Source organism: Manis pentadactyla, chromosome 1, assembly GCF_030020395.1.
Source record: "Manis pentadactyla isolate mManPen7 chromosome 1, mManPen7.hap1, whole genome shotgun sequence".
Lineage (NCBI taxonomy): Eukaryota > Metazoa > Chordata > Mammalia > Pholidota > Manidae > Manis > Manis pentadactyla.
Window position 1 is genome coordinate 75,461,918 of NC_080019.1, and position 25,648 is coordinate 75,487,565.

A 25,648-nucleotide genomic window follows, 5' to 3' on the forward strand; every position below is an offset into this window, starting at 1 on the left:
GGGGAAGAGAAGAAAGGGACTTCTTTGTGCCATCACTGCTACCCCAAATGTATCTCATCCTGACCCTTTTCTTTGTCCTCCTTCCCCTGGACACAGGTCAGGCCTAGGAGCCCTTCCTGTTTCCCATCCCTATGAGGACTCTAAGGCTAGACTTTCTTTCTTAGAACTAATGTGTTAGGAGCATGATAATCTGCTCTTAGGAAAGAGAATTCATCTTTCAATCACCTGTAATCTTACCACACTTGTCCCACTTAACTTTTTTTCTTTTTTATTCATTTTGTTATCATTAATCTACAATTACATGAAGAACATTATGTTTACTAGACTCCCTCCTTCAACAAGTCCCCCCAATAAACCCCATTACAGTCACTGTCCATCAGCGTAGTAAGATGCTATAGAATCACTACTTGTCTTCTCTGTGTTGCACATTCCTCCCCATGCCCCCAACACATTATACATGCCAATCATTAAGGCCCCCTTTCTTTTTCCCCGCCCTTATCCCTCCCTTCCCACCCATCCTCCCCAGTCCCTTTCCCTTTGGTAACTGTTAGTCTATTCTTGGGTTCTGTGATTCTGCTGCTGTTTTGTTCCTCCAGTTTTTCTGTGTTCTTATACTCCACATATGAGTGAAATCATTTGGTACTTACCTTTCTCCACCTGGCTTATTTCACTGAGCATAATACCCTCTAGCTCCATCCATGTTGTTGCAAATGGTAGGATTTGTTTTCTTCATATGGCTGAATAATATTCCATTGTGTATATGTACCACATCTTCTTTATCCATTCATCTACTGATGGACACTTAGGTTGCTTCCATTTCTTGGCTATTGTAAATAGTGCTGTGATAAACAGGGGTGCATCTGTCTTTTTCAAACTGGGCTGCTGCATTCTTAGGGTAAATTCCTAGGAGTGGAATTCCTGGGTCAAATGGTATTTCTATTTTGAGCTTTTTGAGGAACCTCCATACTGCTTTCCACAATGGTTGAACTAATTTACATTCCCACCAGCAGTGTAGGAGGGTTCCCCTTTCTCCACAACCTCACCAACATTTGTTGTTGTTTGTCTTTTGGATGGTGGCGATCCTTACTGGTGTAAGGTGATATCTCACTGTGGTTTTAATTTGCATTTCTCTGATGACTAGCGATGTGGAGCATCTTTTCATGTGTCTGTTGGCCATTTGAATTTCTTCTTTGGAGAACTGTCTGTTAATCTCCTCTGCCCATTTTTTAATTGGATTATTTGCATTTTGTTTGTTGAGGTGCGTGAGCTTTTTATATATTTTGGATGTCAATCCTTTATCGGATCTGTCATTTATGAATATATTCTCCCATACTGTAGGGTTCCTTTTCGTTCTATTGATGGTGTTCTTTGCTGTACAGAAGCTTTTCAGCTTGATATAGTCCCACTTGTTCATTTTTGCTTTTGTTTCCCTTGCTAGGGGAGATATGTCCATGAAGAAGTTGCTCATGTTTATGTCCATGAGATTTTTGCCTATGTTTTTTTCTAAGAGCTTTATGGTTTCATGACTTACATTCAGGTCTTTGTAGTTTTCAGGGTATAGGTCTTTCACTTCCTTGGTTAGGTTTATTCCTAGGCATTTTATTCTTTTCCATGCTATTGTGAATGGAATTGTTTTCCTGATTTCTCTTTCTATTAGTTCATTGTTAGTGTATAGGAAAGCCACAGATTTCTGTGTGTTAATTTTGTATCCTGCAACTTTGCCTTATTCCGATATCAGTTCTAGTGGTTTTGGAGTGGAGTATTTAGGGTTTTTTATGTACAATTTCATGTCATCTGCCAATAGTCACAGTTTGACTTCTTCCTTATCAATCTGGATGCCTTGTATTTCTTTATTTTGTCTGATTGCTGTGGCTAGGACCTCCAGTACTATGTTGAATAACAGTGGGGAGAGTGGACATCCCTGTTTTGTTCCTGATCTCAGAGGAAAAGCTTTCAGCTTCTCATTTTTCAGTATGATGTTGGCTGTGGGTTTATCATATATGGCCTTTATTATGTTGAGGTACTTGCCCTCTATACCCATTTTTTTGAGAGTTTTTATCATGAATGGATGTTGAATTTTGTCAAATGCTTTTTCAGCATCTATGGAGATGATCATGTGGGTTTTGTCCTTTTTTATTTATGTGGTGGATGATGTTGATGGATTTTCAAATGTACCATCCTTGCATCCCTGGGATGAATTCCTCTTGATCATGGTGTATGATCCTTTTGATGTATTTTTGAATTCGGTTTGCTAATATTTTGTTGAGTATTTTTGCATCTACGTTCATCAGGGATATTGGTCTTTAATTTTCTATTTTGGTGGGGTCTTTGCCTGGTTTTGGTATTAGAGTGATGTTGGCTTCATAGAATGAGTTTGGGAGTATTCCCTCCTCTTCTATTTTTTGGAAAACTTTAAGGAGAATGGGTATTATGTCTTCTCTGTATGTCTGATAAAATTCCGAGGTAAATTCATCTGGCCTGGGGGTTTTGTTCTTGGGTAGTTTTTTGATTACCGCTTCAATTTCGTTGCTGGTAATTGGTCTGTTTAGATTTTCTGTTTCTTCCATGGTCAGTCTTGTAAGGTTGTATTTTTCTAGGAAGTTGTCCATTTCTTCTAGGTTTCCCAGCTTTTTAGCATATAGGTTTTCATAGTAATCTCTAATAATTCTTGGTATTTCTGTGGGGTCCGTCGTGATGTTTCCTTTCTCATTTCTGATTCTGTTGATATGTGTTGATTCTCTTTTTCTCTTAATAAGTCTGGCTAGAGGCTTATCTATTTTGTATGTTTTCTCAAAGAACCAGCTCTTGGTTTCATTGATTTTTGCTATTGTTTTATTCTTCTCAATTTCATTTATTTCTTCTCTGATCTTTATTATGTCCCTCCTTCTGCTGACTTTAGGCCTCATTTGTTCTTCTTTTTCCAATTTCGATAATTGTGATACATTTGGGTTTGTTCTTCCTTCTTTAAATATGCCTGGATTGCTATTTACTTTCTTCTTAAGTCTGCTTTCGCTGTGTGCCACAGAAGCTGGGGCTTTGTGCTGTTGTCATTTGTTTCCATATATTGCTTGATCTCTATTTTAATTTGATCATTGATCCATTGATTGTTTAGGAATATGCTGTTAAGTGTCCATGTGTTTGTGGGCCTTTTTGCTTTCTTTGTACAATTTAGTTCTAGTTTTTTACCTTTGTAGTCGGAAAAGTTGGTTGGTAGGATTTCAATCTTTTTGAATTTACTGAGGCTCTTTTTGTGGCCCAGTATGTGGTCTATTCTGGAGAATGTTCCATGTGCACTTGTGAGGAATGTGTATCCTGTTGCTTTTGGGTGTAGAATTCTATAGATGTCTATTAGGTTTATCTGTTCTAATATATTGTTTAGTGCCTCTGTGTCCTTACTTATTTTCTCTCTGGTGCATCTATCCTTTGGAGTGAATGGTGTGTTGAAGTCTCCTAAAATGAATGCATTGCATTCTAATTCCTCCTTCAATTCTGTTAGTATTTTTTTCACATATGCTGGTACTCCTGTGTTGGGTGCATATATATTTAGAATGGTTATATCCTCTTGTTGGACTGAGCCCTTTATCATTATGTAATGCCCTTCTTTATCTCTTGTTACTTTCTTTGTTTTGAAGTCTATTTTATCTGATACTAGTACTGCAACACCTGCTTTTTTCTCCCTGTTGTTTGCATGAAATATGTTTTTCCATCCCTTGACTTTTAGTCTGTGCATGTCTTTGGGTTTGAGGTGAGTTTCTTGTAAGCAGCATATAGATGGGTCTTGTTTTTTTTATCCATTCAGTAACTCTATGTCTTTTGATTGGTGCATTCAGTCCATTTACATTTAGGGTGATTATCCATAGGTATGTATTTATTGCCACTGCAGGCTTTAGATTCGTGGTTACCAAATGTTCAAGGTTAATTTCCTTACTAAGAGTCTAACTTAACTCACTTAGTATGCTGTTACAAACACAATCTAAACGTTCTTTTCTGTTTCTTCTCCTTTTTTCTTCCTCCTCCACTCTTTATATATTAGGTCTCATATTCTGCACTTTTTGTCTATCCATTGATTGACTTTGGGGTTATTTATTTTAATTTTGCATTTGCTTAGTAATTAGCTGTTCTACTTTCTTTACTGTGGTTTTATTACCTCTGGTGACAGCTATTCACCCTTAGGAACACTTCCATCTATAGCAGTCCCTCGAAAATAGACTGTAGAGATGTTTTGTGGGAGGTAAATTCTCTCAGCTTTTGCTTATTTGGAAATTGTTTAATCCCTCCTTCAAATTTAAATGATAGTCTTGCCAGCCAGATAAAGTAATCTTGGTTCCAGGCCCTTCTGCTTCATGGCATTAAATATATCATGCCCCTCCCTTCTGGCCTGTAAGGTTTTTGCTGGGAAGTGTGATGTTAGCCTGATGGGCTTCCTTTGTGTGTGATCTTATTTCTGTCTCTGGCTGCTTTTAACAGTCTGTCCTTATACTTGATCTTTTCCATTTTCATTACTATGTGTCTTCGTGTTGTCTTCCTTGGGTCCCTTGTGTTGGGAGATCTGTGGATCTCCATGGCCTGAGAGACTATCTCCTTCCCGAGATTGGGGAAGTTTTCAGCAACTACCTCCTCAAAGACACTTTCTATCCCTTTCTCTCTCTTTCTTCTTCTTCTGGTATCCCTATAATGTGAATATTGTTCTGTTTGGATTGGTCACACAGTTCTCTCAATATACTTTCATTCTTAGAGATCCTTTTTTCTCTCTGTGCCTCAGCTTCTTTGTATTCCTCTTCTCTAGTTTCTATTTCATTTATTGTCTCCTCCACCGTATCCAACCTGCTTTTAATACCCTCCATCGTGCTCTTCAATGATTGGATCTCCAACCTGAGTTCATTTCTGAGTTCTTGGATGTCTTTCCGTACCTCCATTAGCATGTTGATGATTTTTATTTTGAACTCCCTTTCAGGAAGAGTCACGAGGTCCATATCATTTAAATCTTTCTTGGGAGTTGTATTAATAATTTTATTCTGGACCAGGTTTCTTTGGTATTTCATATTCGTATATGGCGCCCTCTAGTGTCCAGAAACTCTATTCTGGAGCTGCTCAGCCCCTGTAGCAATGTCAGGGGTCACAGGGGAGCGGTATTGGTGCCTGGGGGTAGGAAAGAGCTGTTCCCTGCTTCCCGGCTGCTGTGCCTGTCTCCACTGCCTGAATCAGTGGGCCGAGCACACAGATATAAGCTTTTGTCCCAGAGCAGCCAGATATGGATCCCTGCTTTCCACAGTGGCGGGAATCCCAGTCTCCCCAGGAACTCTGCCTGTCCCAGCTTTCCAACCCCGTTATCAGAAGAGTATGATGAAAGCACCATGAAATGTAGGTTTGTGTTCTCAGCCCAGATCTCTGGAGCTAGGTATTCAGCAGTCCCAGGCCTCCACTCCCTCCCCTCTCCGTTTCTCTTCCTCCCGCCAGTGAGCTGGGGTGGGGGAAGAGCTCGGGTCCCTCGGAGCCACAGCTCTGGTATGTTACCCCATTCGGTGAGGTCTACTCTTTTCTCCAGGTGTGTGCAGTCTGGTGCCGTCCTCTTTCCTGTTGCTCTCTCAGGATTAGTTGCACCAACTATATTTTCTAATTGTATCCAGTTTTAGGAGGAAGCCTCTGTCTCTCCTCTCACGCTGCCATCTTTTTTTTCCCACTTAACTTTTTAATGTATAATCACTTCAGGTACATTGCTTAAAAATGTTTCTTCTCATTAAACATGAGGGAATTTGGAGAAAAGAAGCATATGTAGGTTATCAAGAGTTTATTTAAATTTTCTAAGGACTGCTTTCTAAATTCTGACACTTAAAACATCACTAGAAGACTCAAACCCTAGAGACAGTAATGAGTTAACCCAAAACAAAACAAACCTATTGACCTATTCTCCCACCCCTTTCCAATTCTAAAAGATCATTGATCTTATTCTCTTGCTTTTGCTGGGTATTAAAGTCTTAAAAGCATTCTCCAAAAGAAACATTAAAAAAATGTAAAACAAGTATTCTATAAAAAATTAAGCTAACCATGGCAGTTAATCATTCAACAGACAATTTTTTACAGTATATTATTAAAGTCATGAATGTCAAGAGGGGGGTCTTTCTAAAACAGAAGAAAAATGTTCTAACCCTACATTTACAGAGTTATATTTGGCAAATTCAAACACGGAAACAAACAAGACTTTTTGATAGACTCTTAAATACATACTACTTACATGACACCTTGTAGAACTTTCTGGGGATCAGGGTCAAATAGCCTGTCAACATAGTGGCGACTGCTAGCTGTTACTTCCTAGAAAGTGGGGGAAAAATTATGACATCTGAAGCCATGCAAATAACAAATTCACAGCATCACCCACAACACCAAATACCTATACAACCTAACTTAAGGTAGATGCATTAGAATTTCTATGAAATACTATACTAAATCATTCTGAGAAAAGCTTGTGACAAGATAAATAATAAGATGGGGAAGAAAGAAGATACCCAGTTTCCACTAAAAACATAACTTGACAGTGCGACCTTTGTGGTGAGCCTTGCAAGCTTTGCCAACAAACTGGACATAAGTGCTAAGAAGCAAGCTTTTCTTAACTGTTGGATGTCACCTACATATGAATGATAGGAATGTCCCTTATATTTAGTATCCAATAATGGAAGAGAAAAATCTGGCTTCCAGAAGGAAAAAGGTAAGGAGTTCACAAACCCTCTACAACGTGTAGCATAGGTACAAGAGGAAGACCCTTATGATGCAGAGGAACTACACTTCTAGGAAGCAGACATATGTAAAAAATAAAAACTATAAGAGTTGCCATGCTTTCTGTGACGGAAAAAGTTAAGAATTAGAATGACTTACCAGGCTCAACAGACTTATCTAGTTGAAACAGGCTAATGCTAAGTAGCAGGAGGAGTTAGCATAAAGGGCAAGGGGAGACACTTACCTCCTTTATTTGTATTGTGGGGTTTGCTCTGTTATTTCTTGTAGTACTTATTTTTGGAGTTAATGTTGGTTTTTTGTATTTAATTTTAAATACAACATTATTTAAAAGAAGAAACATATATATTTAAGAAACAGAGAAAACGAGTTCTTATCCTTTCTGTTTCTTTCTGTTGCCTGATGGAATATGTTCATGTACTGCCCCCTGTTAGCAATAAATCATTACAGAGAGGAAGGAATACTTTTCTAGTTTACCCAGAACCCCTGCTCAGAAAAGGGGTAATTGCCAAAATACAATGTCAGCTTAAGCTTCTGAGTCACCAAAACAATCTCTGGACAAAAACTACATAAACTCTAATTTCCTGACAATACAGTTAATCCAAAATCAAACCTTATTTTCATATTATGAGTTTACTATCAAAACATCCTCATATGTAATACAAATACCTAGTTCTTTTAGTATATACTCCATTTATAAAAACAGACGGGGCAGTAAAAAAGCAAACCTTATGAAAATTCTTTTGTCCAACAAAGTACCATTAAAGTACCTGCCAACAGAGTCTGGTTTCCTCAAAATACAGAATCACAGAATTAGAAGGACTCTTAATAGTTATCTATCTCAACCCCTTGGTTAACAAATGAGGGATGATCTTTACCCAGATGTCAGATTGCCAAAGGTTAAGTAGAGATGCAAACATCTGTACAAGTATATCAAGAAAGCTATATCAAGAGCAAAATCCAGGGTAAAACTGAAAACAGCATTCTACAGTCCAGACAGGTGGGTTGTTACTCCATTTGAGCACATGTGCTGTCCTGGCTTTCCAATGCGTTAACTTCTTCTGAGTACCTCAGAACCTTAGCCTCCCTCCTATCTAGGGATTAAACTTTGATTTTATTGTTCCCCTCCACATGTTCTCCCACAGCTCTACATCTCTTGCCTCTCACTGTGGTTAAAATAAAAGGTACTTGGGTTTAAGAACTCCACCTTAATCAACACAAACTTTACCCATTAATAGCAACTCTCTTTACTGCTCTGTGCCTGGTTAATTCAATTTAACAAGTATTGAGTACCTATTACATGCAAGGCACTGAATAAGTCATTAAAGATAATTTTTTCTTTAATTTAGTAAGGCATGGTCCCCGTCCTCAAGAATTAATATTGTATTGTAATTGAGCTTACATCTTTATATTCCCTACTAGTATACAAAACAGAAGTATACACACATAAAGGCGACACTGAGGAGGGAAGTTAATGAACAGGGAGAATCAGTGAAGGCTTCTTAGAGGAGATGGTTTTGGAAAATGAGTAAGAACCAACAAGAATGGACAAGGAAAGAAAGAATCAGCATTACAGCCACAGCCACAGGACATGTGAAGCCAACATATGTACACCAAGAACAAGTATACCAGCTGCTGGCACTGAACAAGAAGGGAAGGTAGAGGGGCAACCACAAAATGTAAGACACAAATGGCTAACTAATAGGTGACCCATAATTACAGAATTCATATCGCCTTTTGGTCAAAGTTCTATGCTAGGTGCCAAAGTGAACACAAAAGGATATTATGGCAGAAATTTGCATTAAGGAGCTTCAATTTATAAGAGGGTCAGTCATGTAAACAAAAAAGGAACCTCTGAGCTGCCTAGGTAGTAGCAAGCTGAGGAAATATAATCACTTATTCAATCTTATTTCACTCTGTGCTTTTGCCTAACATTCATTTATTTGTTTGTGTAGGCCAATTCTCATATTCCATTGCTTGCTATAGTAGATAAGGTCACCTCTCCCCTCTCAGCCCTCTTTCCTCTTTCAATAGGCAGCCAGAAACTTAAGAATTTGAGACAAAAAGCAATCGGTTAGTAGATATTAAATAGGTTGGTCAGGGAGAACTTCTCTAAGGTGACATTTGAGCAAAGACTTGAAGAAGGTAAAGGAGTAAGTCATACAGCTTTCTAGGGACAAAGCCTTTTAGGCAAAGAAAACAGCAAATACAAAAAAGGCTCGGAAATGGGAAGTGTCTGCTGTGATCAAAGAACAGGAGGCCACTGTAGTTGCAGCAGAATGAGCAAAGGAGAAAGCAGTAGCAGATGAGGTCAGAGAAGAGGAGCCAGATAGTAAAGAGGTATGTTATCCAATAGGATAGACACTAGCCTAATATGGCTATTGAGAATTTGAAACATGGCTACGGACTGAATTTTTAGTTTTTTAAACTTAATGACTCTTTAAATTTAAAAACCATTATGGACTCAGTTATTAAAAAACTTTTAAGAATGTTCAGAATTACTAGGGTATGTAGATCAGCTTTCAAGTGCAAATTTTATGAAACCTACATACCAATCAAGTATTTCCAAGCAAAATTTGGCATCCAAATTGTGTAAAATACCCATCAAATTTTGAAGACTTGATATAAAAGATAAAATAATTCCATTAATAATTTCTTACACTGTTTACATGTTGAAATAATATTTTGATATATTGGTTTAGATATACTAAAATCAATTTCACCTATTTTCTTTTTACTTTAACAGCATTGTTGCTAGAAAATTTAAAATTACAAATGGGGCTTACATTATTTTTCTACTGGTGCTGGTACAGAACTCTGATGGTCATTGTAAGGATTCTGATTTTTATGGTGTAAATTGGGAAGCCATTTAGGGAGTTTAGGAAAAGAGAGACATGAACTGGCTTGTTTTTAAAGGATCCATCAGTCTGGTTCAATTTTAGGAACAAATATGTAAAGGGGGTAGAGGACGAAAGTGGGGATACTAGGTATGAGGCTACTTCAGTAATCAGGAATGCTGATTATTATTTCAGCAAGATGATGGTAGCCTGAACTAGGACAAGAGTTTTGCAGGTAGTAAGATTCACTCAGACTCCAGATATGTTGAAGTTGAAATGACCATGAAATTAGTTATGCTGTCAAAATCGATGTGGGATATGGAAAAAGAAAGAAGTCAAGGATCACACTCAAAGTTTTGCCTGAATATCTAGAGAGATTGGGTTGCTGGTTAATGAGATGAAGAAAATTGTGTGAAATGCAGGTTTGAAGATTTTATTACCCATTCAAGTTAGAATGTCAAGTAGGCAGTTGGACATATAAGTCTAGAGTTTAGGAGAGGATTGTGGGCTGGAGATACAAATCAGGGAGTTGTCAGCATATAAATGGAATGAGTTCACCAAGGGAGTGACTGTGGCTAAAATAAGGTCTGAAGATTGAACTCTGGAGTGACTGAACAAGCAGCTAATGAAGATGGGAAGAAATCCAAGTAGCTAAATGAGACAATGTTTGAAGGAAGGAATAATCAAATACGCCAAATACTAATGAAGTGTAGCATAAGATGATGAGGAATACCTGACCCCTAGATTTAGGAACATGGAGGTCATCACTGATACTGATAGCAGTATGGGCAAAGTAGTGGAGCCAAAGCCCAGTTGGAAAGGTTTTAAGAGAGAATGGGAAAAGAGGAATTAGAGAAAGTAAATAAAGGAGTTTCATTTCTTTCAAAGAGTTTCACTGTACAGGGGAGTGAAAAAAATATAGTAATAGCTAGAGGGAAAAGTCGAGTCAGGAGAGGTTTTTTTTTTAAAGATGGAATAAATTAAAGCATGCTTATTCATTGATGAAAACTTTTTTTAATAGAGAAGAAAACATGCTGCATTGGGGCATGGGAGAACTTCTGGAACAATGTTCATGAATAACTGAGGGGGAATTGAGTTACTGACCAAGTAGGGCACAGGAAGCACAATACCAGGAGGCAATTAATTAGGTGGATATGTTGGTGATGGCCTGTGCACATTTTCTCTGATTATTTCTATTTTTTGAGAGTAAAAATGGCAGGAATACATGGGGAGTTGGGTGGTTTGAAGAAAGAGGAGAAGGAATGAGACACTGACTGAATGGGCCAGGGAAATGCAGCAGGACTGCCAGGCAGCACTAACCCTTTTGAGGTTCATGATTATGAATTTAAAGTGAGACCAATCAGTACAGCTGTGTTTTTCTCCAGCTACAGTAAAATGTACTGAAATAGGCATGAACAAGAGAGTTGGATTTAACCAGAGTTGGAATTTTAACAGATAAAAATGGCAAAGCTCGAGGAAGGGGTCAGCTGAGTTGAGGTATACACAATTTGTGGTTATAATGATGGACCTATTGAAGGCCACTGAAAAGTGGTAGGATTAACAGACTGTAGGAAATGGAAGGATTGAAGGATTGTTGGCAATGGTAAAAGGAGCAGTTTGGGTTGACAGAAGGTAGTGGCCAGGACATCTGAAATAGAGATTAGGGAGAGATTTTAGTTATTGGTAGGGTCATGGTCTAGGAAATGGCCTTGGGAACAAGTATCTCAAGGTAGGACAGAGGATATTATCATTGGGGAAGTCTGGAGTTTTAGAAAAACTGTCTACATAGATAATGAAGTTTCCATAAATTATCACAGAAGTAGTGCTAGAAAAAGTGACCAAGAGCTAGGACCTAAAATCTTCGAAGAAATGAGGGAAATCAATCAGGGGCTCTATAAGCTGAGTACAACAAGGGAGAGTGTGAAGTTTGGAACCAGAGTGTTTAGGAGAAAGGGAAAGAGAGGGGTCTGAAAAGAGCAATGAGGAGCAAGTCTCCATCTCCACCTGTAGTAGGTGAAACAGGCTGAGGAAATGAGGGAAATGGGAGGGAAAAGGAGCAGCAGCTGAGAAACCCCAAGAGCAACCCCAAGGGCAAAAGCGTCATCAGGTGAAAAGCCCACTTGCAGTCTAAACAGAAAGCAGCACACATTCAGAGAAGAGGCTGAGGATAAGGTAAATCCAGTCAAAGCAGCAGGAAAAAGGCAAGGGATATGGATAGAAAAGTGAAGTGACAGAAATACATGGGCATGAGGAATGACCCTGGAGTCCCAAGCTTCTTGCAGTAGTTAATATTAACAGAGATAAAAAGCTTAATCCTGACAACTTCAAGGGCAAGAGGAGGAAAGAGCCTGTGATACTGAGGGAGGTAGGGATGGAGACAATTTGGGGCCCTTTTTCTTTCTTGCTAACATAGTGAGGATGATGGGGAGGGACAATCTGATCTGGGCATTTCTTATTTTCTCCAGAAATATGAGAAGAACTGAGGTTCCATCTTCTCTGCTGCCCATGGAGGCAAGAAGGTTAGGAGGTTTTCTGATGATCTGCTCCTTCATGATGTGGTTTCACTGTCACTTCAAAAATACCAATATCCTTTAAAATTCCTTTCTGTAGCTTCCAGTAGCTATATACATAGTGGTTCCTCCATCCTCCCAACTGATAGAGTGAATGTGCCGAGCAGCTAGGTCAGCATACAGTCTGTGCCCAAGGAAGAGAGCAAAACTGGGGTCAGACCATGACTTCGGCTTTTGACACAGGGCTTCAAACAAATGATCCAACCAGCCCTCAAAACCTGGTTCTAAAAATAATTCGTTTTATACATTCAAAGCTGCAATTAAGCCACTGCAAATGCATTTATTAAAAACCTGTTATATTTTATGTTTAATAGCACCCTCCTCAAAATTATGTTGTGTGAAAATGTACACTCAATCCCTTCAACAGAAAGCTTGTAGATACCGCATTTGGGATTACCACAGAGTTGATTCTAAGAAGAGCTGAATCTGTGTGTACAAATGGGTACTGACTATTAAAAAAAGAGAAGCTTGAAGCAAATTTCTTCTTTCAGGAAAACAAAAACAGAAACAGGTAATGAATTGCATTTCATTATGGAAGTATTATGTGGAAGCAATTTCCCTTTTATTAGGGTGACCATCTGTGATAGGCAGCCTCTAAAATGCCCCCAGTGATCCCTACCTCCTAGTAAAGCCCAGTGCAATGTCTCCCCCTGAGTGAAGACTGGGTGTAGTTACTTGATTCTAGCAAACAGAATGCAGTGGAGGCAATGGAATGTCAGTTTGGAGTTCTTTCTCTAAGTCTCTGTCACTGTCAAATGCCAGAGGCCATGCTGTGAATTCCCCTATGAAGAGGCCCACATGGCATGGAACTGAGGGAGGCCACTGGCCAAGAGTCAGCAAGGAACTGAGTCCCTCAGTCCAAGAGCCCAAATCCTGCCAATAACCATGTGAGTGAGCTTGGAAACAGATTATCCTGGTTTGGATGATAAATATGAAGGTTTGTTAGTTAGGTATTGTATTTTTATGCAATGGATTACCCCCAAAATTAGCCACTTAAAACAATGTCTTTTTATTTTGTTTTTCTTTTTAATGATTTATTTATTTTTGAAATAGTAACTGTTATAAATAAATGAACACATGAATGAATGCATGGCTGCATGGGAAGAAAGGGGGACATAGCCCTCTAATATCCTAATACATTTCTTATGCAAATTTTACAAGATTTTGGATTGTCTTCATAAGAGTAGAGAGGGATGAATAGCAACTAGTGTCTACTGCTCTTTCCCTGAAAAGGAAACCTCAGAAAAGTAGTCACAATTTCGCTGCTGTATTATATGGATTTGAAATATCCACTTAACTTCCCCTGAGCTTCAGAAAACAATGTTTACTGACTCAGTTTCTATAGGTTAGGAATTCAGGTATGGCTTAGCTGGTGCCTCTGCCCCAAAGTTTCTTGTGAGGCTGCAGTCAGGATGTCAGGAGGAGCCATGCTGAGGCCTGAGAATGTGGGCAGTTGGAGTGCTCCACCACTTCCTGGCTGGGGCAGGCAAGCAAATGGTTATGCAATTCTTCTACTCCCTAGGTAAAGTCTGTGAGTGCAGGTGTCTGCAATCCCTTGTCTGGGGGCTGGCAAGCACAAGTGGTCATGGGATTCTCCTTCCTACTCCCTGCCTAAAGCTGGAGTATGTGCACAGATAATGCACTTTCTCACTGCACTGCTGACGTCCACAGGTATCTGCAGACAGGACATTTTCCCACTGTCTTTCTAAAGCCTATGAGCGTGTGCCACCCACTGTACTTTCCAACTGCCCTGCTAAAGCCAGCTGGCACACAAAATACTCACAGGGGATATCAATTGATCACTTGGCCCTAGTGGAAAAGAGATCTGGTGTTTCCAGAGCTCCACAGGACTGTAACAATCACAGGACAGTTTTTGACAGGCCACCACCTCCAGGGCATGCATGATAGCAGACTGAACAATCCTAGTCTTCCTGTGAAAAAGGCCTATTTACACTAGAGCTTCAGTCTGAGAGACAGTCTTCAGATTTACCACACATCTGAGCCTAAGGTAGCGCACCCAAAGAGACACCATCCTTGCATACCTCCTTTGCCTTACTACTGGTGAGAAGTGAGTTAAAAAGCTGCTGTCTGAGGGTCTGGCTTCCAATCAGCCTGAAACTAGGTGCTAAATGATTCCTCCCTTTGGATCGCTGATAGGTTTTGACATACCCTCAGTAATAGTAGTGGCATATCAAAAATAAATCAGGTGGTTTAGACCATCACAAAAGTTCAAGAGATAATCAAGAGCTGTGGCAAGGTTGAATGGGAAGACCCATCACCTACACAAGGCCACTCCTTCAAGAATGAATCACAGCTGTTTCACCTAATACATACAAAGAAACAGAGTCAAACAAAAGGAGTAAACAGGGAACATATATGAAAGACAAAAACAAGACAATGCCTCAGTAAAAGACCTTAATAATATAGACATAACTAATCTACCTGATAAAGAATTCAAAGAAATGGTCATAGTTAATGGTTACTGAACTCAGGAGAAGAATGGATGAACAAAGTGAGAACTTTAACAAAAGATAAAAAACTTAAGAAAGTACCAAACAGAAGTTACAGAGCTGAAAAATACAATAACTGAACTGAAAAAATACACTACAGGGGTTTAATAGCCTTCTGGATGAAGTAGAAGTACATAAGCGAGCTAGAAGATAAAGCAATAGAACTCACCCAGGGAGAATAGCAAAAAGAAAAAAAAGAATTTAAAAAAGTGGCGATAACTTAAGGGACACTCGGACAACAAGGAGAATGGCATTCACATTATAGGAGCCCCAGAAGAAGAAGAAAGAATGATGCAGAAAACTTATTTGAAGAATAATGTCTAGAAACTTCCCTAACCTGGTAAGGAAAAAGACATCCAGATCCAGGAATCCCAGAGAGTTCCAAATAAAATGAATCCAAAGAGAGCAGCACCAAGACACATTATAATTAAAATGTAAAAAATTAAAGATAGAATGTTAAAAGCAGCAAGAGAAAAAATTATTACATAAAAAGGAAACTCCATTAGGCTATCAGATTTCTCAGCAGAAACTTTAAAAGCCAAAGGGAGTGGCATGTCAAATTCAAAGGGCTGGAAGAAAAAACCCTTAATCAGGAATATTCTACCCAGCAAAGTTATCATTCTGATTTGAAGGAGAGAGTTTTCCAGACAAGCAAAAGCTAAAGGACTTCACCATTACTAAACCATTCTTAAAGAAATATTAAAGGGAGTTCTTTAAGCTGAAAAGAAATGGAACTATTGGAAAAAAAAAAAAGTAAAAATCTCACTGAAAAAGGTAAATATATAGGAGATATAGTGGATTAATCATTTATGAAACAACTTAGAAGGTTTTAAAAAATAAAAGTAGTAAAATTAAAACTACAATAATTAGTTAAGAGAGAGATACATAAAATAAAAAGATGAAAAAAGTGACATCAAAAACATAAAATGCAGTTGGGGTAGTAAAATTTAGAATATTGGAATGTGTTCCAATTTAAGTTGCTACCATCTTAAAATAGACCATTATATACATAGGTTGAGATATATGAACCTCACAGTAACTACAAAGCAAAAACCAAAATCAACATAAAAGAAAATGAGAAAGGAATCTAAGTGTAACACTAAAGTCATCAAACCACAATGGAAGAGAAAGAAAGAAAAGAACAGGGAAGAGCTATAAAAAGAGCCAGAAACATTTTAAAAAATGGTAATAAGTAAAAATCTATTAATAATTACTCTGAATGTAAATGGATTAAATCCTCCAATCAAAAAACAGGCTGGCTAAATGGATTAAAAAAACAGGACACATCTATATACTGCCAACAAGAGACTCACTTCAGAAATAGGCACACACAGAATGAAAGTAAAGAGAGAAAAAATATTCCATGCAAATGGAAATGAAAGGAAAGCTGGTGTAACTATACTCATATCAGAAAATAAGACTTGAAAATAAGGACCATAAGAAAAGACAAAGAGCACTACATAATGATAAAGCAGAGGCAGGGGGATCAACCCAGCAAGAAGATGTAACATTTATAAATATATATGCACCCAAAATAGGGGCACCAAAATATATAAATCAAACATTAACAAATTTAAAGGGAGAAACTGACAGCAATACAGCAATACTAGAGGATTTTTAACACCCCATTTACATCAATCAATAGATCATCCAGACATAAAATACGGAAACACCAACCTTAAATGACACATCAGACCAGATGGACTTAATAGATAAATACAGAACACTCCATTGCAAAGGAGGAGAATATGCATTCTTTCCAAGTGAATGTGGAACAGTCTTCAGGACAGATTATGTTAGCTATAACAGGTCTTAATAAATTCAACAAGATTGAAATCATATCAAGGGTCTTTTCTGACCACAATGGTATGAAACTAGAAATCAACTACAAAAAGAAAACTGGAAAAACTTCAAATATATAGAGATTAAACAACATGTTTACTGGACAACTACTGGATTACTGAAAAAAAATCAAAGATAAATCCAAAGATAACTAGACACAGATGAAAACTGAAATACGGCATACCCAAATCTATGGGACAAGGCAAAAGCAATTCTATCAGGGAAGTTCATAGCAATACAGGCCTACTTCAAGAAACAAAGAGATATCTCAAATAAACCATTTTAGTTTACACATAAAGGAACTAGTAAAAGAACAAACAAAGCTCAACATTAGTAAAAGGAAGGAAACAACAAAGTTCAGAGTGGAAATAAAAAAATGAAATAGAGACTAAAACAACATTAGGAAAGATCAATGAAAATAAGAGCTGGTTCTCTGAAAAGATAAACAAAATTGAAAAACATTTACTCACCAAGAAAAAAATGGGGAGAAGGGTGCTCAAATAAAATCAGAAATGAAAGAACAGTTATAACTGATACCATAGAAATACAAAAGCATAAGAGACTACTATGAACAGTTACACACCAACAAATCGGACAACCTAGAAGAAATGGATAAATACCTCAGAATTAATAAGCTTCCAAGACTGAATCATGAAGAAACAGAAAATATGAATAAAACATTTATTACTAAGGAGATTGACCAAGTAATCAAAAATCTCCCAACAAACAAAAGTCCAGGATAAGACAGCTTCACTGGTGAATTCTGCCAAACATTTGAAGAAGATTTAATATCTATCCTTCCTAAACTCTTCAGAAAAACTGAAGAGGAGGGAAGCCTCCAAACTCATTTTATGAGGCCAGTATTATCCTGATGCCAAAACCAGACAAGGACACCACACAAAAAAAAGAAAATTACAGGCCAATAGCCCTGATGAACACAGATGAAAAAGTCCTCATCAAAATATTAGCAAATCAAATGTAAAAATAAATTTAAAAGATCATACATCATGATCAAGTGGGATTTATTCCAGTGATGCAAGGATGGTTCAACATTAGCATATAAGGGATACGTCCACATTAACAAAAGGATAAAAATCATATGATGATCTCAATAGATGCAGAAAAAGCAACTGACAAAATCAACATCCATTTATGATAAAAACTTTCAACAAAGTGGGTACAGAGGAAGCAAACCCCAATATAATAAAGGCCATATATGACAAGCCCACAATTAACATCATATTCAACAGAAAGTTGAAAGCTTTTCCTGTAATATCATAAAGAAGACAAGGATGCCCATTCTCCCCATTTTTATTCAAGTCCTAGCCACAGCAATTAGGCAAGAAAAACAAATAAAGGCATAGAAATTGAAAAGGAAGATGCAAAACTGTCACTATTTTTAAATAACATGACAGGTATACTTAGAAAATCCTAGACTCCACCAAAAAAATTGTTAGAAATGAATTCAGTAAAGTTGCAGTATACAAAGTTAATATACAAAAACCTGTTGCATATCTACACACTAATGAGCTACCAGAAAGAGAACTCAAGAAAACAATTCTATTTACAATTGCATCAGAAAGAATACCTAGAAATAAATTTAACCAAGGAGGTTCAGGCCTTGTACACTGAAAACTCTAAGACATTGATGAAAGAAAAAGAAAACACAAACAAATGAAAAAAATATTCCATGCTCATAGACTGGAAGAATTAATATTGTTAAAATGTCCATAATACCCAAAGCAATTTACACATTCAATGCAATCCCTATCAAAATATGATGACATTTTTCACAAAACTACAAATGATTCTAAAACTTGTATGGAACCACACAAGACCCCAAGTAGCCAAAACAATCTTGAGAAGGAACAAAGCTGGAGGCATCATACTCCCTAATTTCAAACTATACTACAAAGCCACAGTAATCAAAATAGTCTGGTATTGGCATAAAAACAGACAAAGAGATCAATGGAACAGAATAGAAAGCTCAGAAATGAACACACACATATATGGCCAATTAATTTACAACAAAAGGGACAAGAATATACAATGAGGAAAGGACAGTCTCAAATAAATGGTGTTGGGAAAACTGGACAGCTACAAGCAAAAATGATACTGGACCACTATCCTTTACCATATACAAATATCAACTAGAATGGGTTAAAGACTTGAATGTATACCCTGAAGCCATAAAACTCCTAGAAGAAAACATAGGTGGTAAACTCCTTGACATCAGTCTTAGCTTTGTTTTTTCTTTTTAAATCTGACTCCAAAGAGAAACAAAAGCAAAGCTAAAGAAATGGTACTACATCAAACAAAAAAATCTGCACAGTAGAGGAAACCAACTGCAAAATGAAAAGGCAACCTACTGAATGGGAGAAGACATCTGCAAATGATATATCCAATAAAAGGTTAACATCTAAAATATATTTTAAAATCTCAAACAACTCAAAAATGAAAGAAACAAAACCCCCAAACAATCCAGATAAAATGGGCAGAGGATCTGGATAGACATTTTTCCAAAGAAGACATACAGATGGCCAACAAGCACATAAAAAGATGCACATCATTAAACTGGACAGCTACATGTAAGAGAATGAAACTGGATTATTGTCTAACCACATACAAAAAAGTAAACTCGAAATGGATCAAAGACCTGAATGTAAGTCATGAAACCATAAAATTCTTAGAAAAAAACACGGGCAAAAATCTCTTGGACATAAATATGAGCAACTTCTTCATGAGCATATCTCCCCAGGCAAGGGAAACAAAAGCAAAAATGAACAAGTGGAACTATATCAAACTAAAAAGCTTCTGTACAGCAAAGGACACCATCAGTAGAACAAAAAGACACCCTACAGTATGGGAGAATATATTCATAAATGACATATCCGATAAGGGGTTGACATACAAAGAGCTCACGCACCTCAACAAACAAAAAGCAAATAATCCAATTAAAAAATGAGCAGAGGATCTGAACAGACACTTCTCCAAAGAAGAAATTCAGATGGCCAACAGGCACGTGAAAAGATGCTCCACATCGCTAATCATCAAAGAAATGCAAATTAAAACCACAATGAGATATCACCTCACACCAGTTAGGATGGCCGCCATCCAAAACACAAACAACAACAAATGTTGGCGAGGATGTGGAGAAAGGGGAACCTTCCTACACTGCTGGTGGGAATGTAAAATAGTTCAGCCATTGTGGAAAGCAGTATGGAGGTTCCTCAAAAAACTAAAAATAGAAATACCATTTGACCCAGGAATTCCACTCCTAGGAATTTACCCTAAGAATGCAGCAGCCCAGTTTGAAAAAAGACATATGTACCCCTATGTTTATTGCAGCACTATTTACAATAGCCAAGAAATGGAAACAACCTCAGTGTCCATCAGTAGATGAATGGATAAAGATGTGGTACATATACACAATGGAATTTTATTCAGCCATAAGAAGAAAACTAATCCTACCATTTGCATGGTATGGAGCTAGAGGGTTTTATGCTCAGTGAAATAAGCCAGGCGGAGAAAGACAAGTACCAAATGATTTCACTCATCTGTGGAGTATAAGAACAAAGCAAAAACTGAAGGAAAAAACAGCAGCAGACTCACAGAACCCAAGAATGGACTAACAGTTACCAAAGGGAAAGGGACTGGGGAAGATGTGTGGGAAGGGAGGGATAAGGGGGATAAAGGGGTATTACGATTAGCATACATAATGTGGTGGGGAGGGGGAATACGGGGAAGGCAGTATAACAGAGAAGACAAGTAGTGATTCTGAAGCGTCTTACTATGCTGATAGACAGCGACCATAATGGGGTATGTGGTGGGGACTTGATAATAGGGAGAGTCTAGAAACCATAATATTGGTCATATAATTGTACATTAATAATAGCAAAAAAAAAGATGCACATCATTAATCATCAGGGAAATACAAAGCAAAACCACAATGAGATTTCACCTTACACTTGTCAGAATGGTTAGTATCAAAGAAAAAAGAAATAACGAGTGTTGGCAAGGATGTGGAGAAATGGGAAACCTTGTTAGGGGAATGTAAATTGGTGCAGTCATTATGGAAAATCCTGTGTGAAGGTTCCTTAAAAAACTAAAAATAGACCTACTATATGACCCAGCAATTCCAGTATTGGGTATCCACCTGAAGAAAAGGAAAACATTAATTCAAAAAGATATATGCACCCCAGTGTTCACTGCAGCTTTATTTACAACAAAATATGGAAACTTAAGTGTACACTGATGGATGAGAGGATAGAAGATATAAATACAATGGAATACTATTTAGCCATTAAAAATGAAATTTCGCCATTTGCCACAACATGGATGGACCTCGAGGACATCACGATAAATGAAATAAGTCAGACAGAAGAAGACAAATACTACATGATTTCACTTACATGTGGAATCTAAAAAACAAAACAAAGAAAATCAAACCAAACCCAGACTCACAGAGATCAGACTGATGGTTGCCAGAGGAAAGGAGGATGGTGGGTGGGGGCAAAATGGGTGAAGGGAATTAACAGGCAAAAACTTCCAGTTAAAAATAAGTAAGTCAGCCAGAGACGGGTAAGATTCCTCAAGGGAGGAACAACCTAAGACAGGCACAGTCGCAGGGTGAGAAATTGGGGATCAACAGAGGTGAGGCTTAGAACCTCACCCCCCCGCTCTGAGAGAAATCTTCTGCATACGTGGATGTTTTATTGCCCTGGTCTAGCTTGGATTAACACATAGTCTACAGGCATACACCTGATCATCTACATGTGCTCTCTTACAACACTAAACTATGTTTTCTACCTTTATCTTGTATCTACCTACCACTTCAGCATTTTATTAAAAATAATAATAATAAAGAGAGAAATGTGGTATCCACATATAAATCAAGTATAAAAACCAAATGAGTATTCATATTTGAACTGACTGTTTATAGTTCATAATGCATGAGCAAAACCGAAAGTTTCTGTGATGACTGCCCTTGTACTGTTCACTATGTAACTTATTCATTATGTAAGAATTTGTTCTACATGTAAGAACTTGTTTGTTATGCCTCAGAAGATTGGAGACTGACAAAAATTAGGCTTGGGGTGGAATAATGATTGTGCATTGAGAATTGACTCCCCTATACAGAATTTTATTGTCGTTAACAACCATTTGATCAATAAATATGAGAGATGCCCTCACAAAAAAAAAAAAAAAAAAAAAAAAAAAAGGACAGACTTCCAATGGTAAAATAAATTAGTAACCGGGATGTAATGTAGAGCATAAGGAATATAGTCAAGATATTGTAACAGCCTGGTAGGGTGATAGCTGGAACCTAGAATTATGTATATAAATGTTCTACCACTGTGTTGTACACTTGAAACTCATGTAATGTAATACTGTGTGTCAACTACCCTTCAATAAAAAATAATTATTAAAAAAAAAAAAAAAAAAAAAATAAGTAAGTCATGGGGATGTAATATAATGTACAGGTATTATACAGCAAGAGGAATACAGTCAATACCATTGTATTAACTTTGTAAGGTGACAGGTGGTAACTCGACTTGTGATCATCTGCAATACACAGAATTGTTAGATCACAATGTTGTATACCTGAAACTAATATAATATTGTATGTCAATTATACCTCAAATATGAAAAATAAATAAATAAAACTGCTTTTTGAAAAAAATTATTCAGGAAGGGGTCTGAATGTCCAATCACTAAGTCCTAGACTTGCCGTAAATGGGATTTAACTAAAAAATTAGGACAAGTATTCAAATAAGTTTTGAAACTTAAAGTGAAATGAGTTTATTAGACAATGAAGAGCAACAGTTCAAGTGTTAGGAAAATATCAACCATTTTATTTCATTAAAGTCTTGTTCTTTGTATATTTCATTAAACACAATGTTCTTAATTTCTAACACAGTCAGGCATTGTAAGTGTAACCTTAAAAGTAGACAGAAGATAAAAAGAAAGTTGAAGATACAATTAACTGAAGTACTGAGGTTAGGGATGGAATGGGAGGTGATGTGTAAGCAGTAAGGATGATTAATCTGAAAGACTAGTATTTTGCCTGGTGAAAAAGGAGGGAAAAAAAGATAAGGACTTTAGGTGGAGGGCACATGTGCAAAAGAGAGTCCTGAAGCAATGAGGTTGTGTTTAGAAATGTAATTTAATATTATTATCATAGAAAGAACAAATGACTTGGCATTTGAAGATGGATTTGAGTCCTAGTTCCACCACTACTAGCTTTGTGACTTAGAGCAAAAATAAAAATTTCAGATTATTTCTTCAGTTATAAAGTGTGATTTAGCACACAGCTCAGTGTCTGGACCAAGGCTCCTCTTGCTTATTCAGATTCATATTCATGGTTAAAAAGCCGAGTTATTCAAAGATACCTTTCCTCACCTGATAGCAGCTTTCTTTCAGTTGAGCAAGCTAAGTACTTAAAAAGAAATAAGCATTTGCATGCTGAATTAAAAAATCTAAACTTCCATTATTTGAGATTTTTAAAAACCACCAAAAATATATAAAATTACAATTTGCGCAGTTTTTATCACTATCTTCCATTGTAACTGTAGATATCACCATGGACTCAGAATATAAAATCACAGTTAAGAATATCAAGTTCCAGGAATAATCAATTTATGGTGTTCTCTCTCCTATAAGCAACCCACAAAGAAAAGGCAGACAGATAACAAATATTTTAAAAATACCTGACACTTGTTTACTATGTTATAGTTTATAAGACTTTTTCATATCAATTTTTTCATTTAATTCAGGTGCTCTTTAGAAATTAAAATATTATAATTCTCAATGGGGAATTCTGACTCTCAAGAGATGAATGTTTAAACTAATGATTGCCAATCAAATTAATATATCAATGGTTCCACAAACTACTAGAACTTCAAGATAGAATTGTTCATAATGTTCATCATTCATTAATGTCAGAGAAAATCTTGGTTTTGGAGAGAGACAAAAGAAACACAAAGGAAAAAATATCGGACATTAGGATTCAGTTTAAAACCTATTTCAGGCTGAAATTCAACATGAGAATATTTTTAATTTACCAGGTATTATGCCAGATGCTGGTTATAGAGAGATAAGATAAAGTCCCTTGCCCTCAAGGCGTTTACAGCACAGAAAGGGAACAGAAATGTAAGCAAGTAAGTTACAAGTGTAACCTGTAATACAAGATAAGTGTAACCATAAAAATGGAAACAAGATAAAAAGAAAGTTGAAGATACAATTAACTGAAGTACTGAAGTTAGGGATGGAATGGGAGGTGATGTGCAAGCAGTAAGGATGATTAATCTGAAAGACTAGTATTTTGCTTGGTGAAAAAGGGAGGGAAAAAAAGACAAGGACTTTAGGTGGAGTGCACAACATGCAACATGTGCAAAAGAGAGTCCTGAAGCAATGTGGTGTGTTTAGAAAGGCAATTTAGTATTATTATGATATAAAATGCACTTGAAAATAAAAAACAAAGCTCAACTTGTAGTGTTTAATTCAGTCAACAAATATTTACAGAGCTATGCAGGTACAGTCCCAGGCAATGAATTAAAAAAACCCTGCCCCATCCCCCAAACTCCTATAGAAAGCAATAAGCATAACAAATGATACAGAATATTAGAGGGCTATACATGATACAGGAGAAAATGTTTAATAGCACTTTTCACTGTCCTTATAAGCTGGGGGAGGGAGAAGTGGAGGAAAGAAAGAGGGCGGTTCAACAAGACACACAAACCACTCAGAAAGCCCCATGCCCTCAGCAGTTCTGAACAGGGAGAACACTGCTCTCTAAGATCCTCTGTAAGTCATTGCTTTTGGCTGTCAAGATGACAATAGGTGATACTGATATCTAATGGGCAAGGATTAAGGAGGCCTAGGTGTTCTTCAAGGCCTGGGACATTAGGCCCATATCCCAAAGACTTTCCAGTGTGCAGTCATGTAGGAAAAAAAAAAATCTGAACCTAGATTCTAACTCCATTTTACACATAAAAACAAAATATATTTTGTATCACTTTACTATACAATTAATTTTTCAAGACTGCAATTCCCATATGAATAAAGAAAAGGCTGTAGTTTGTCTCATTAGAAACTATACCAAAAGTAATTCAGTTTTAAAAAGTCACATCAAAAACCGTACCACTTATTGTATTTAAGTAACCATCACATAATACATACATCAGTCTGCAGTGCAGCAGCCACATTCAAAGCCAAACTACAAATATTTGCAAATATATCACTACTTTATTAATTTCTAATACAGTAGTACCTGATATATCCCTCATCTAAGTGATATGAATTTGTTTCCTATTCTTTCTCCCTTAATACAGCTAAGGCATTACACCAACTCTTAAAATAAAAATTCCACGTTAAGCATAGTTATCTATTAATTTCACTTCAGGAGAGCCAAGGAGGCACCACAAAATACATTTTAAGAAGAGGGTGTAGACATTTGCGGAGTATAACAATGAAGCAAAACTGAAGGAACAAACAGCAGCATACTCACAGACTCCAAGAAGGGACTAGCGGTTACCAAAGGGGAGGGAGGGCAGTTAGGGAGGAAGGCAGAAGGGGATTGAGGGGTATCAGGATTGGTGCACAGGGTGTGTGTGGGGTCATGGGGAAGATAGTGTAGCTCAGAGAAGGCAAATACTGAATCTGTGGCATCTTGCTACACTGATGGGCAGTGACTGCAATGGGGTATGGGCGGGGACTTGATAATATGGGTGAATGTAGTAACCACATTGTTTTTTCATGTGAAACCTTCATAAGAGTGTATATCAATAATACCTTAATAAAAAAAAAAGAGGGTATGGAGTCTGATAAGAGTTGGGAACCACTAAATGAAACAGCTCCAGTCAACTGAGAGCTCCCCTTCCCCAATCCCCAAACAATTTAAAATCAAAATTTGATTATCTGATACCGCCAAAATTCTCAGTAAAAAAAAAAAAAAAAAAAAAATGCTTCCTTTTGTCACTTTGACAATTTTCTGAAATGCCAAACAAGTGTACTGTTTGGATTAGCCACAAACTCAGTTATTTATATTTTAAAGCCAGGGACACTTGGTATGTTTGTATTTGTCCCTAAAGAGATTAGGGTTGCCACCATCCAGAATATCAGAAACCAACACTGTGAAATCAGTATTTTACTAAACTTT

The 25,648-nt window shown here is 37.2% G+C and overlaps 1 protein-coding gene across 5 annotated transcripts in view; it reads right to left on the minus strand.

Moving 5' to 3' along the window:
• The window catches only part of ARMC8 (armadillo repeat containing 8), a 110,759-nt gene that overhangs the window by 74,682 nt on the left and 10,429 nt on the right, over positions 1–25,648 (minus strand). For 4 of the 5 annotated variants that reach the window (XR_008996557.1, XM_057498848.1, XM_057498849.1 and 1 more), the window contains one exon: positions 6,233–6,309. The exons of the other annotated variant lie outside the window; for it this stretch is intronic. Coding sequence is in view for 3 of the 4 variants with exons in the window: in XM_057498848.1 (XP_057354831.1) it covers positions 6,233–6,309 (77 nt within the window). In the remaining variant the exon portion in view is untranslated. The remainder of the gene's footprint in view (positions 1–6,232; positions 6,310–25,648) is intronic. 5 annotated transcript variants of the gene reach the window in all.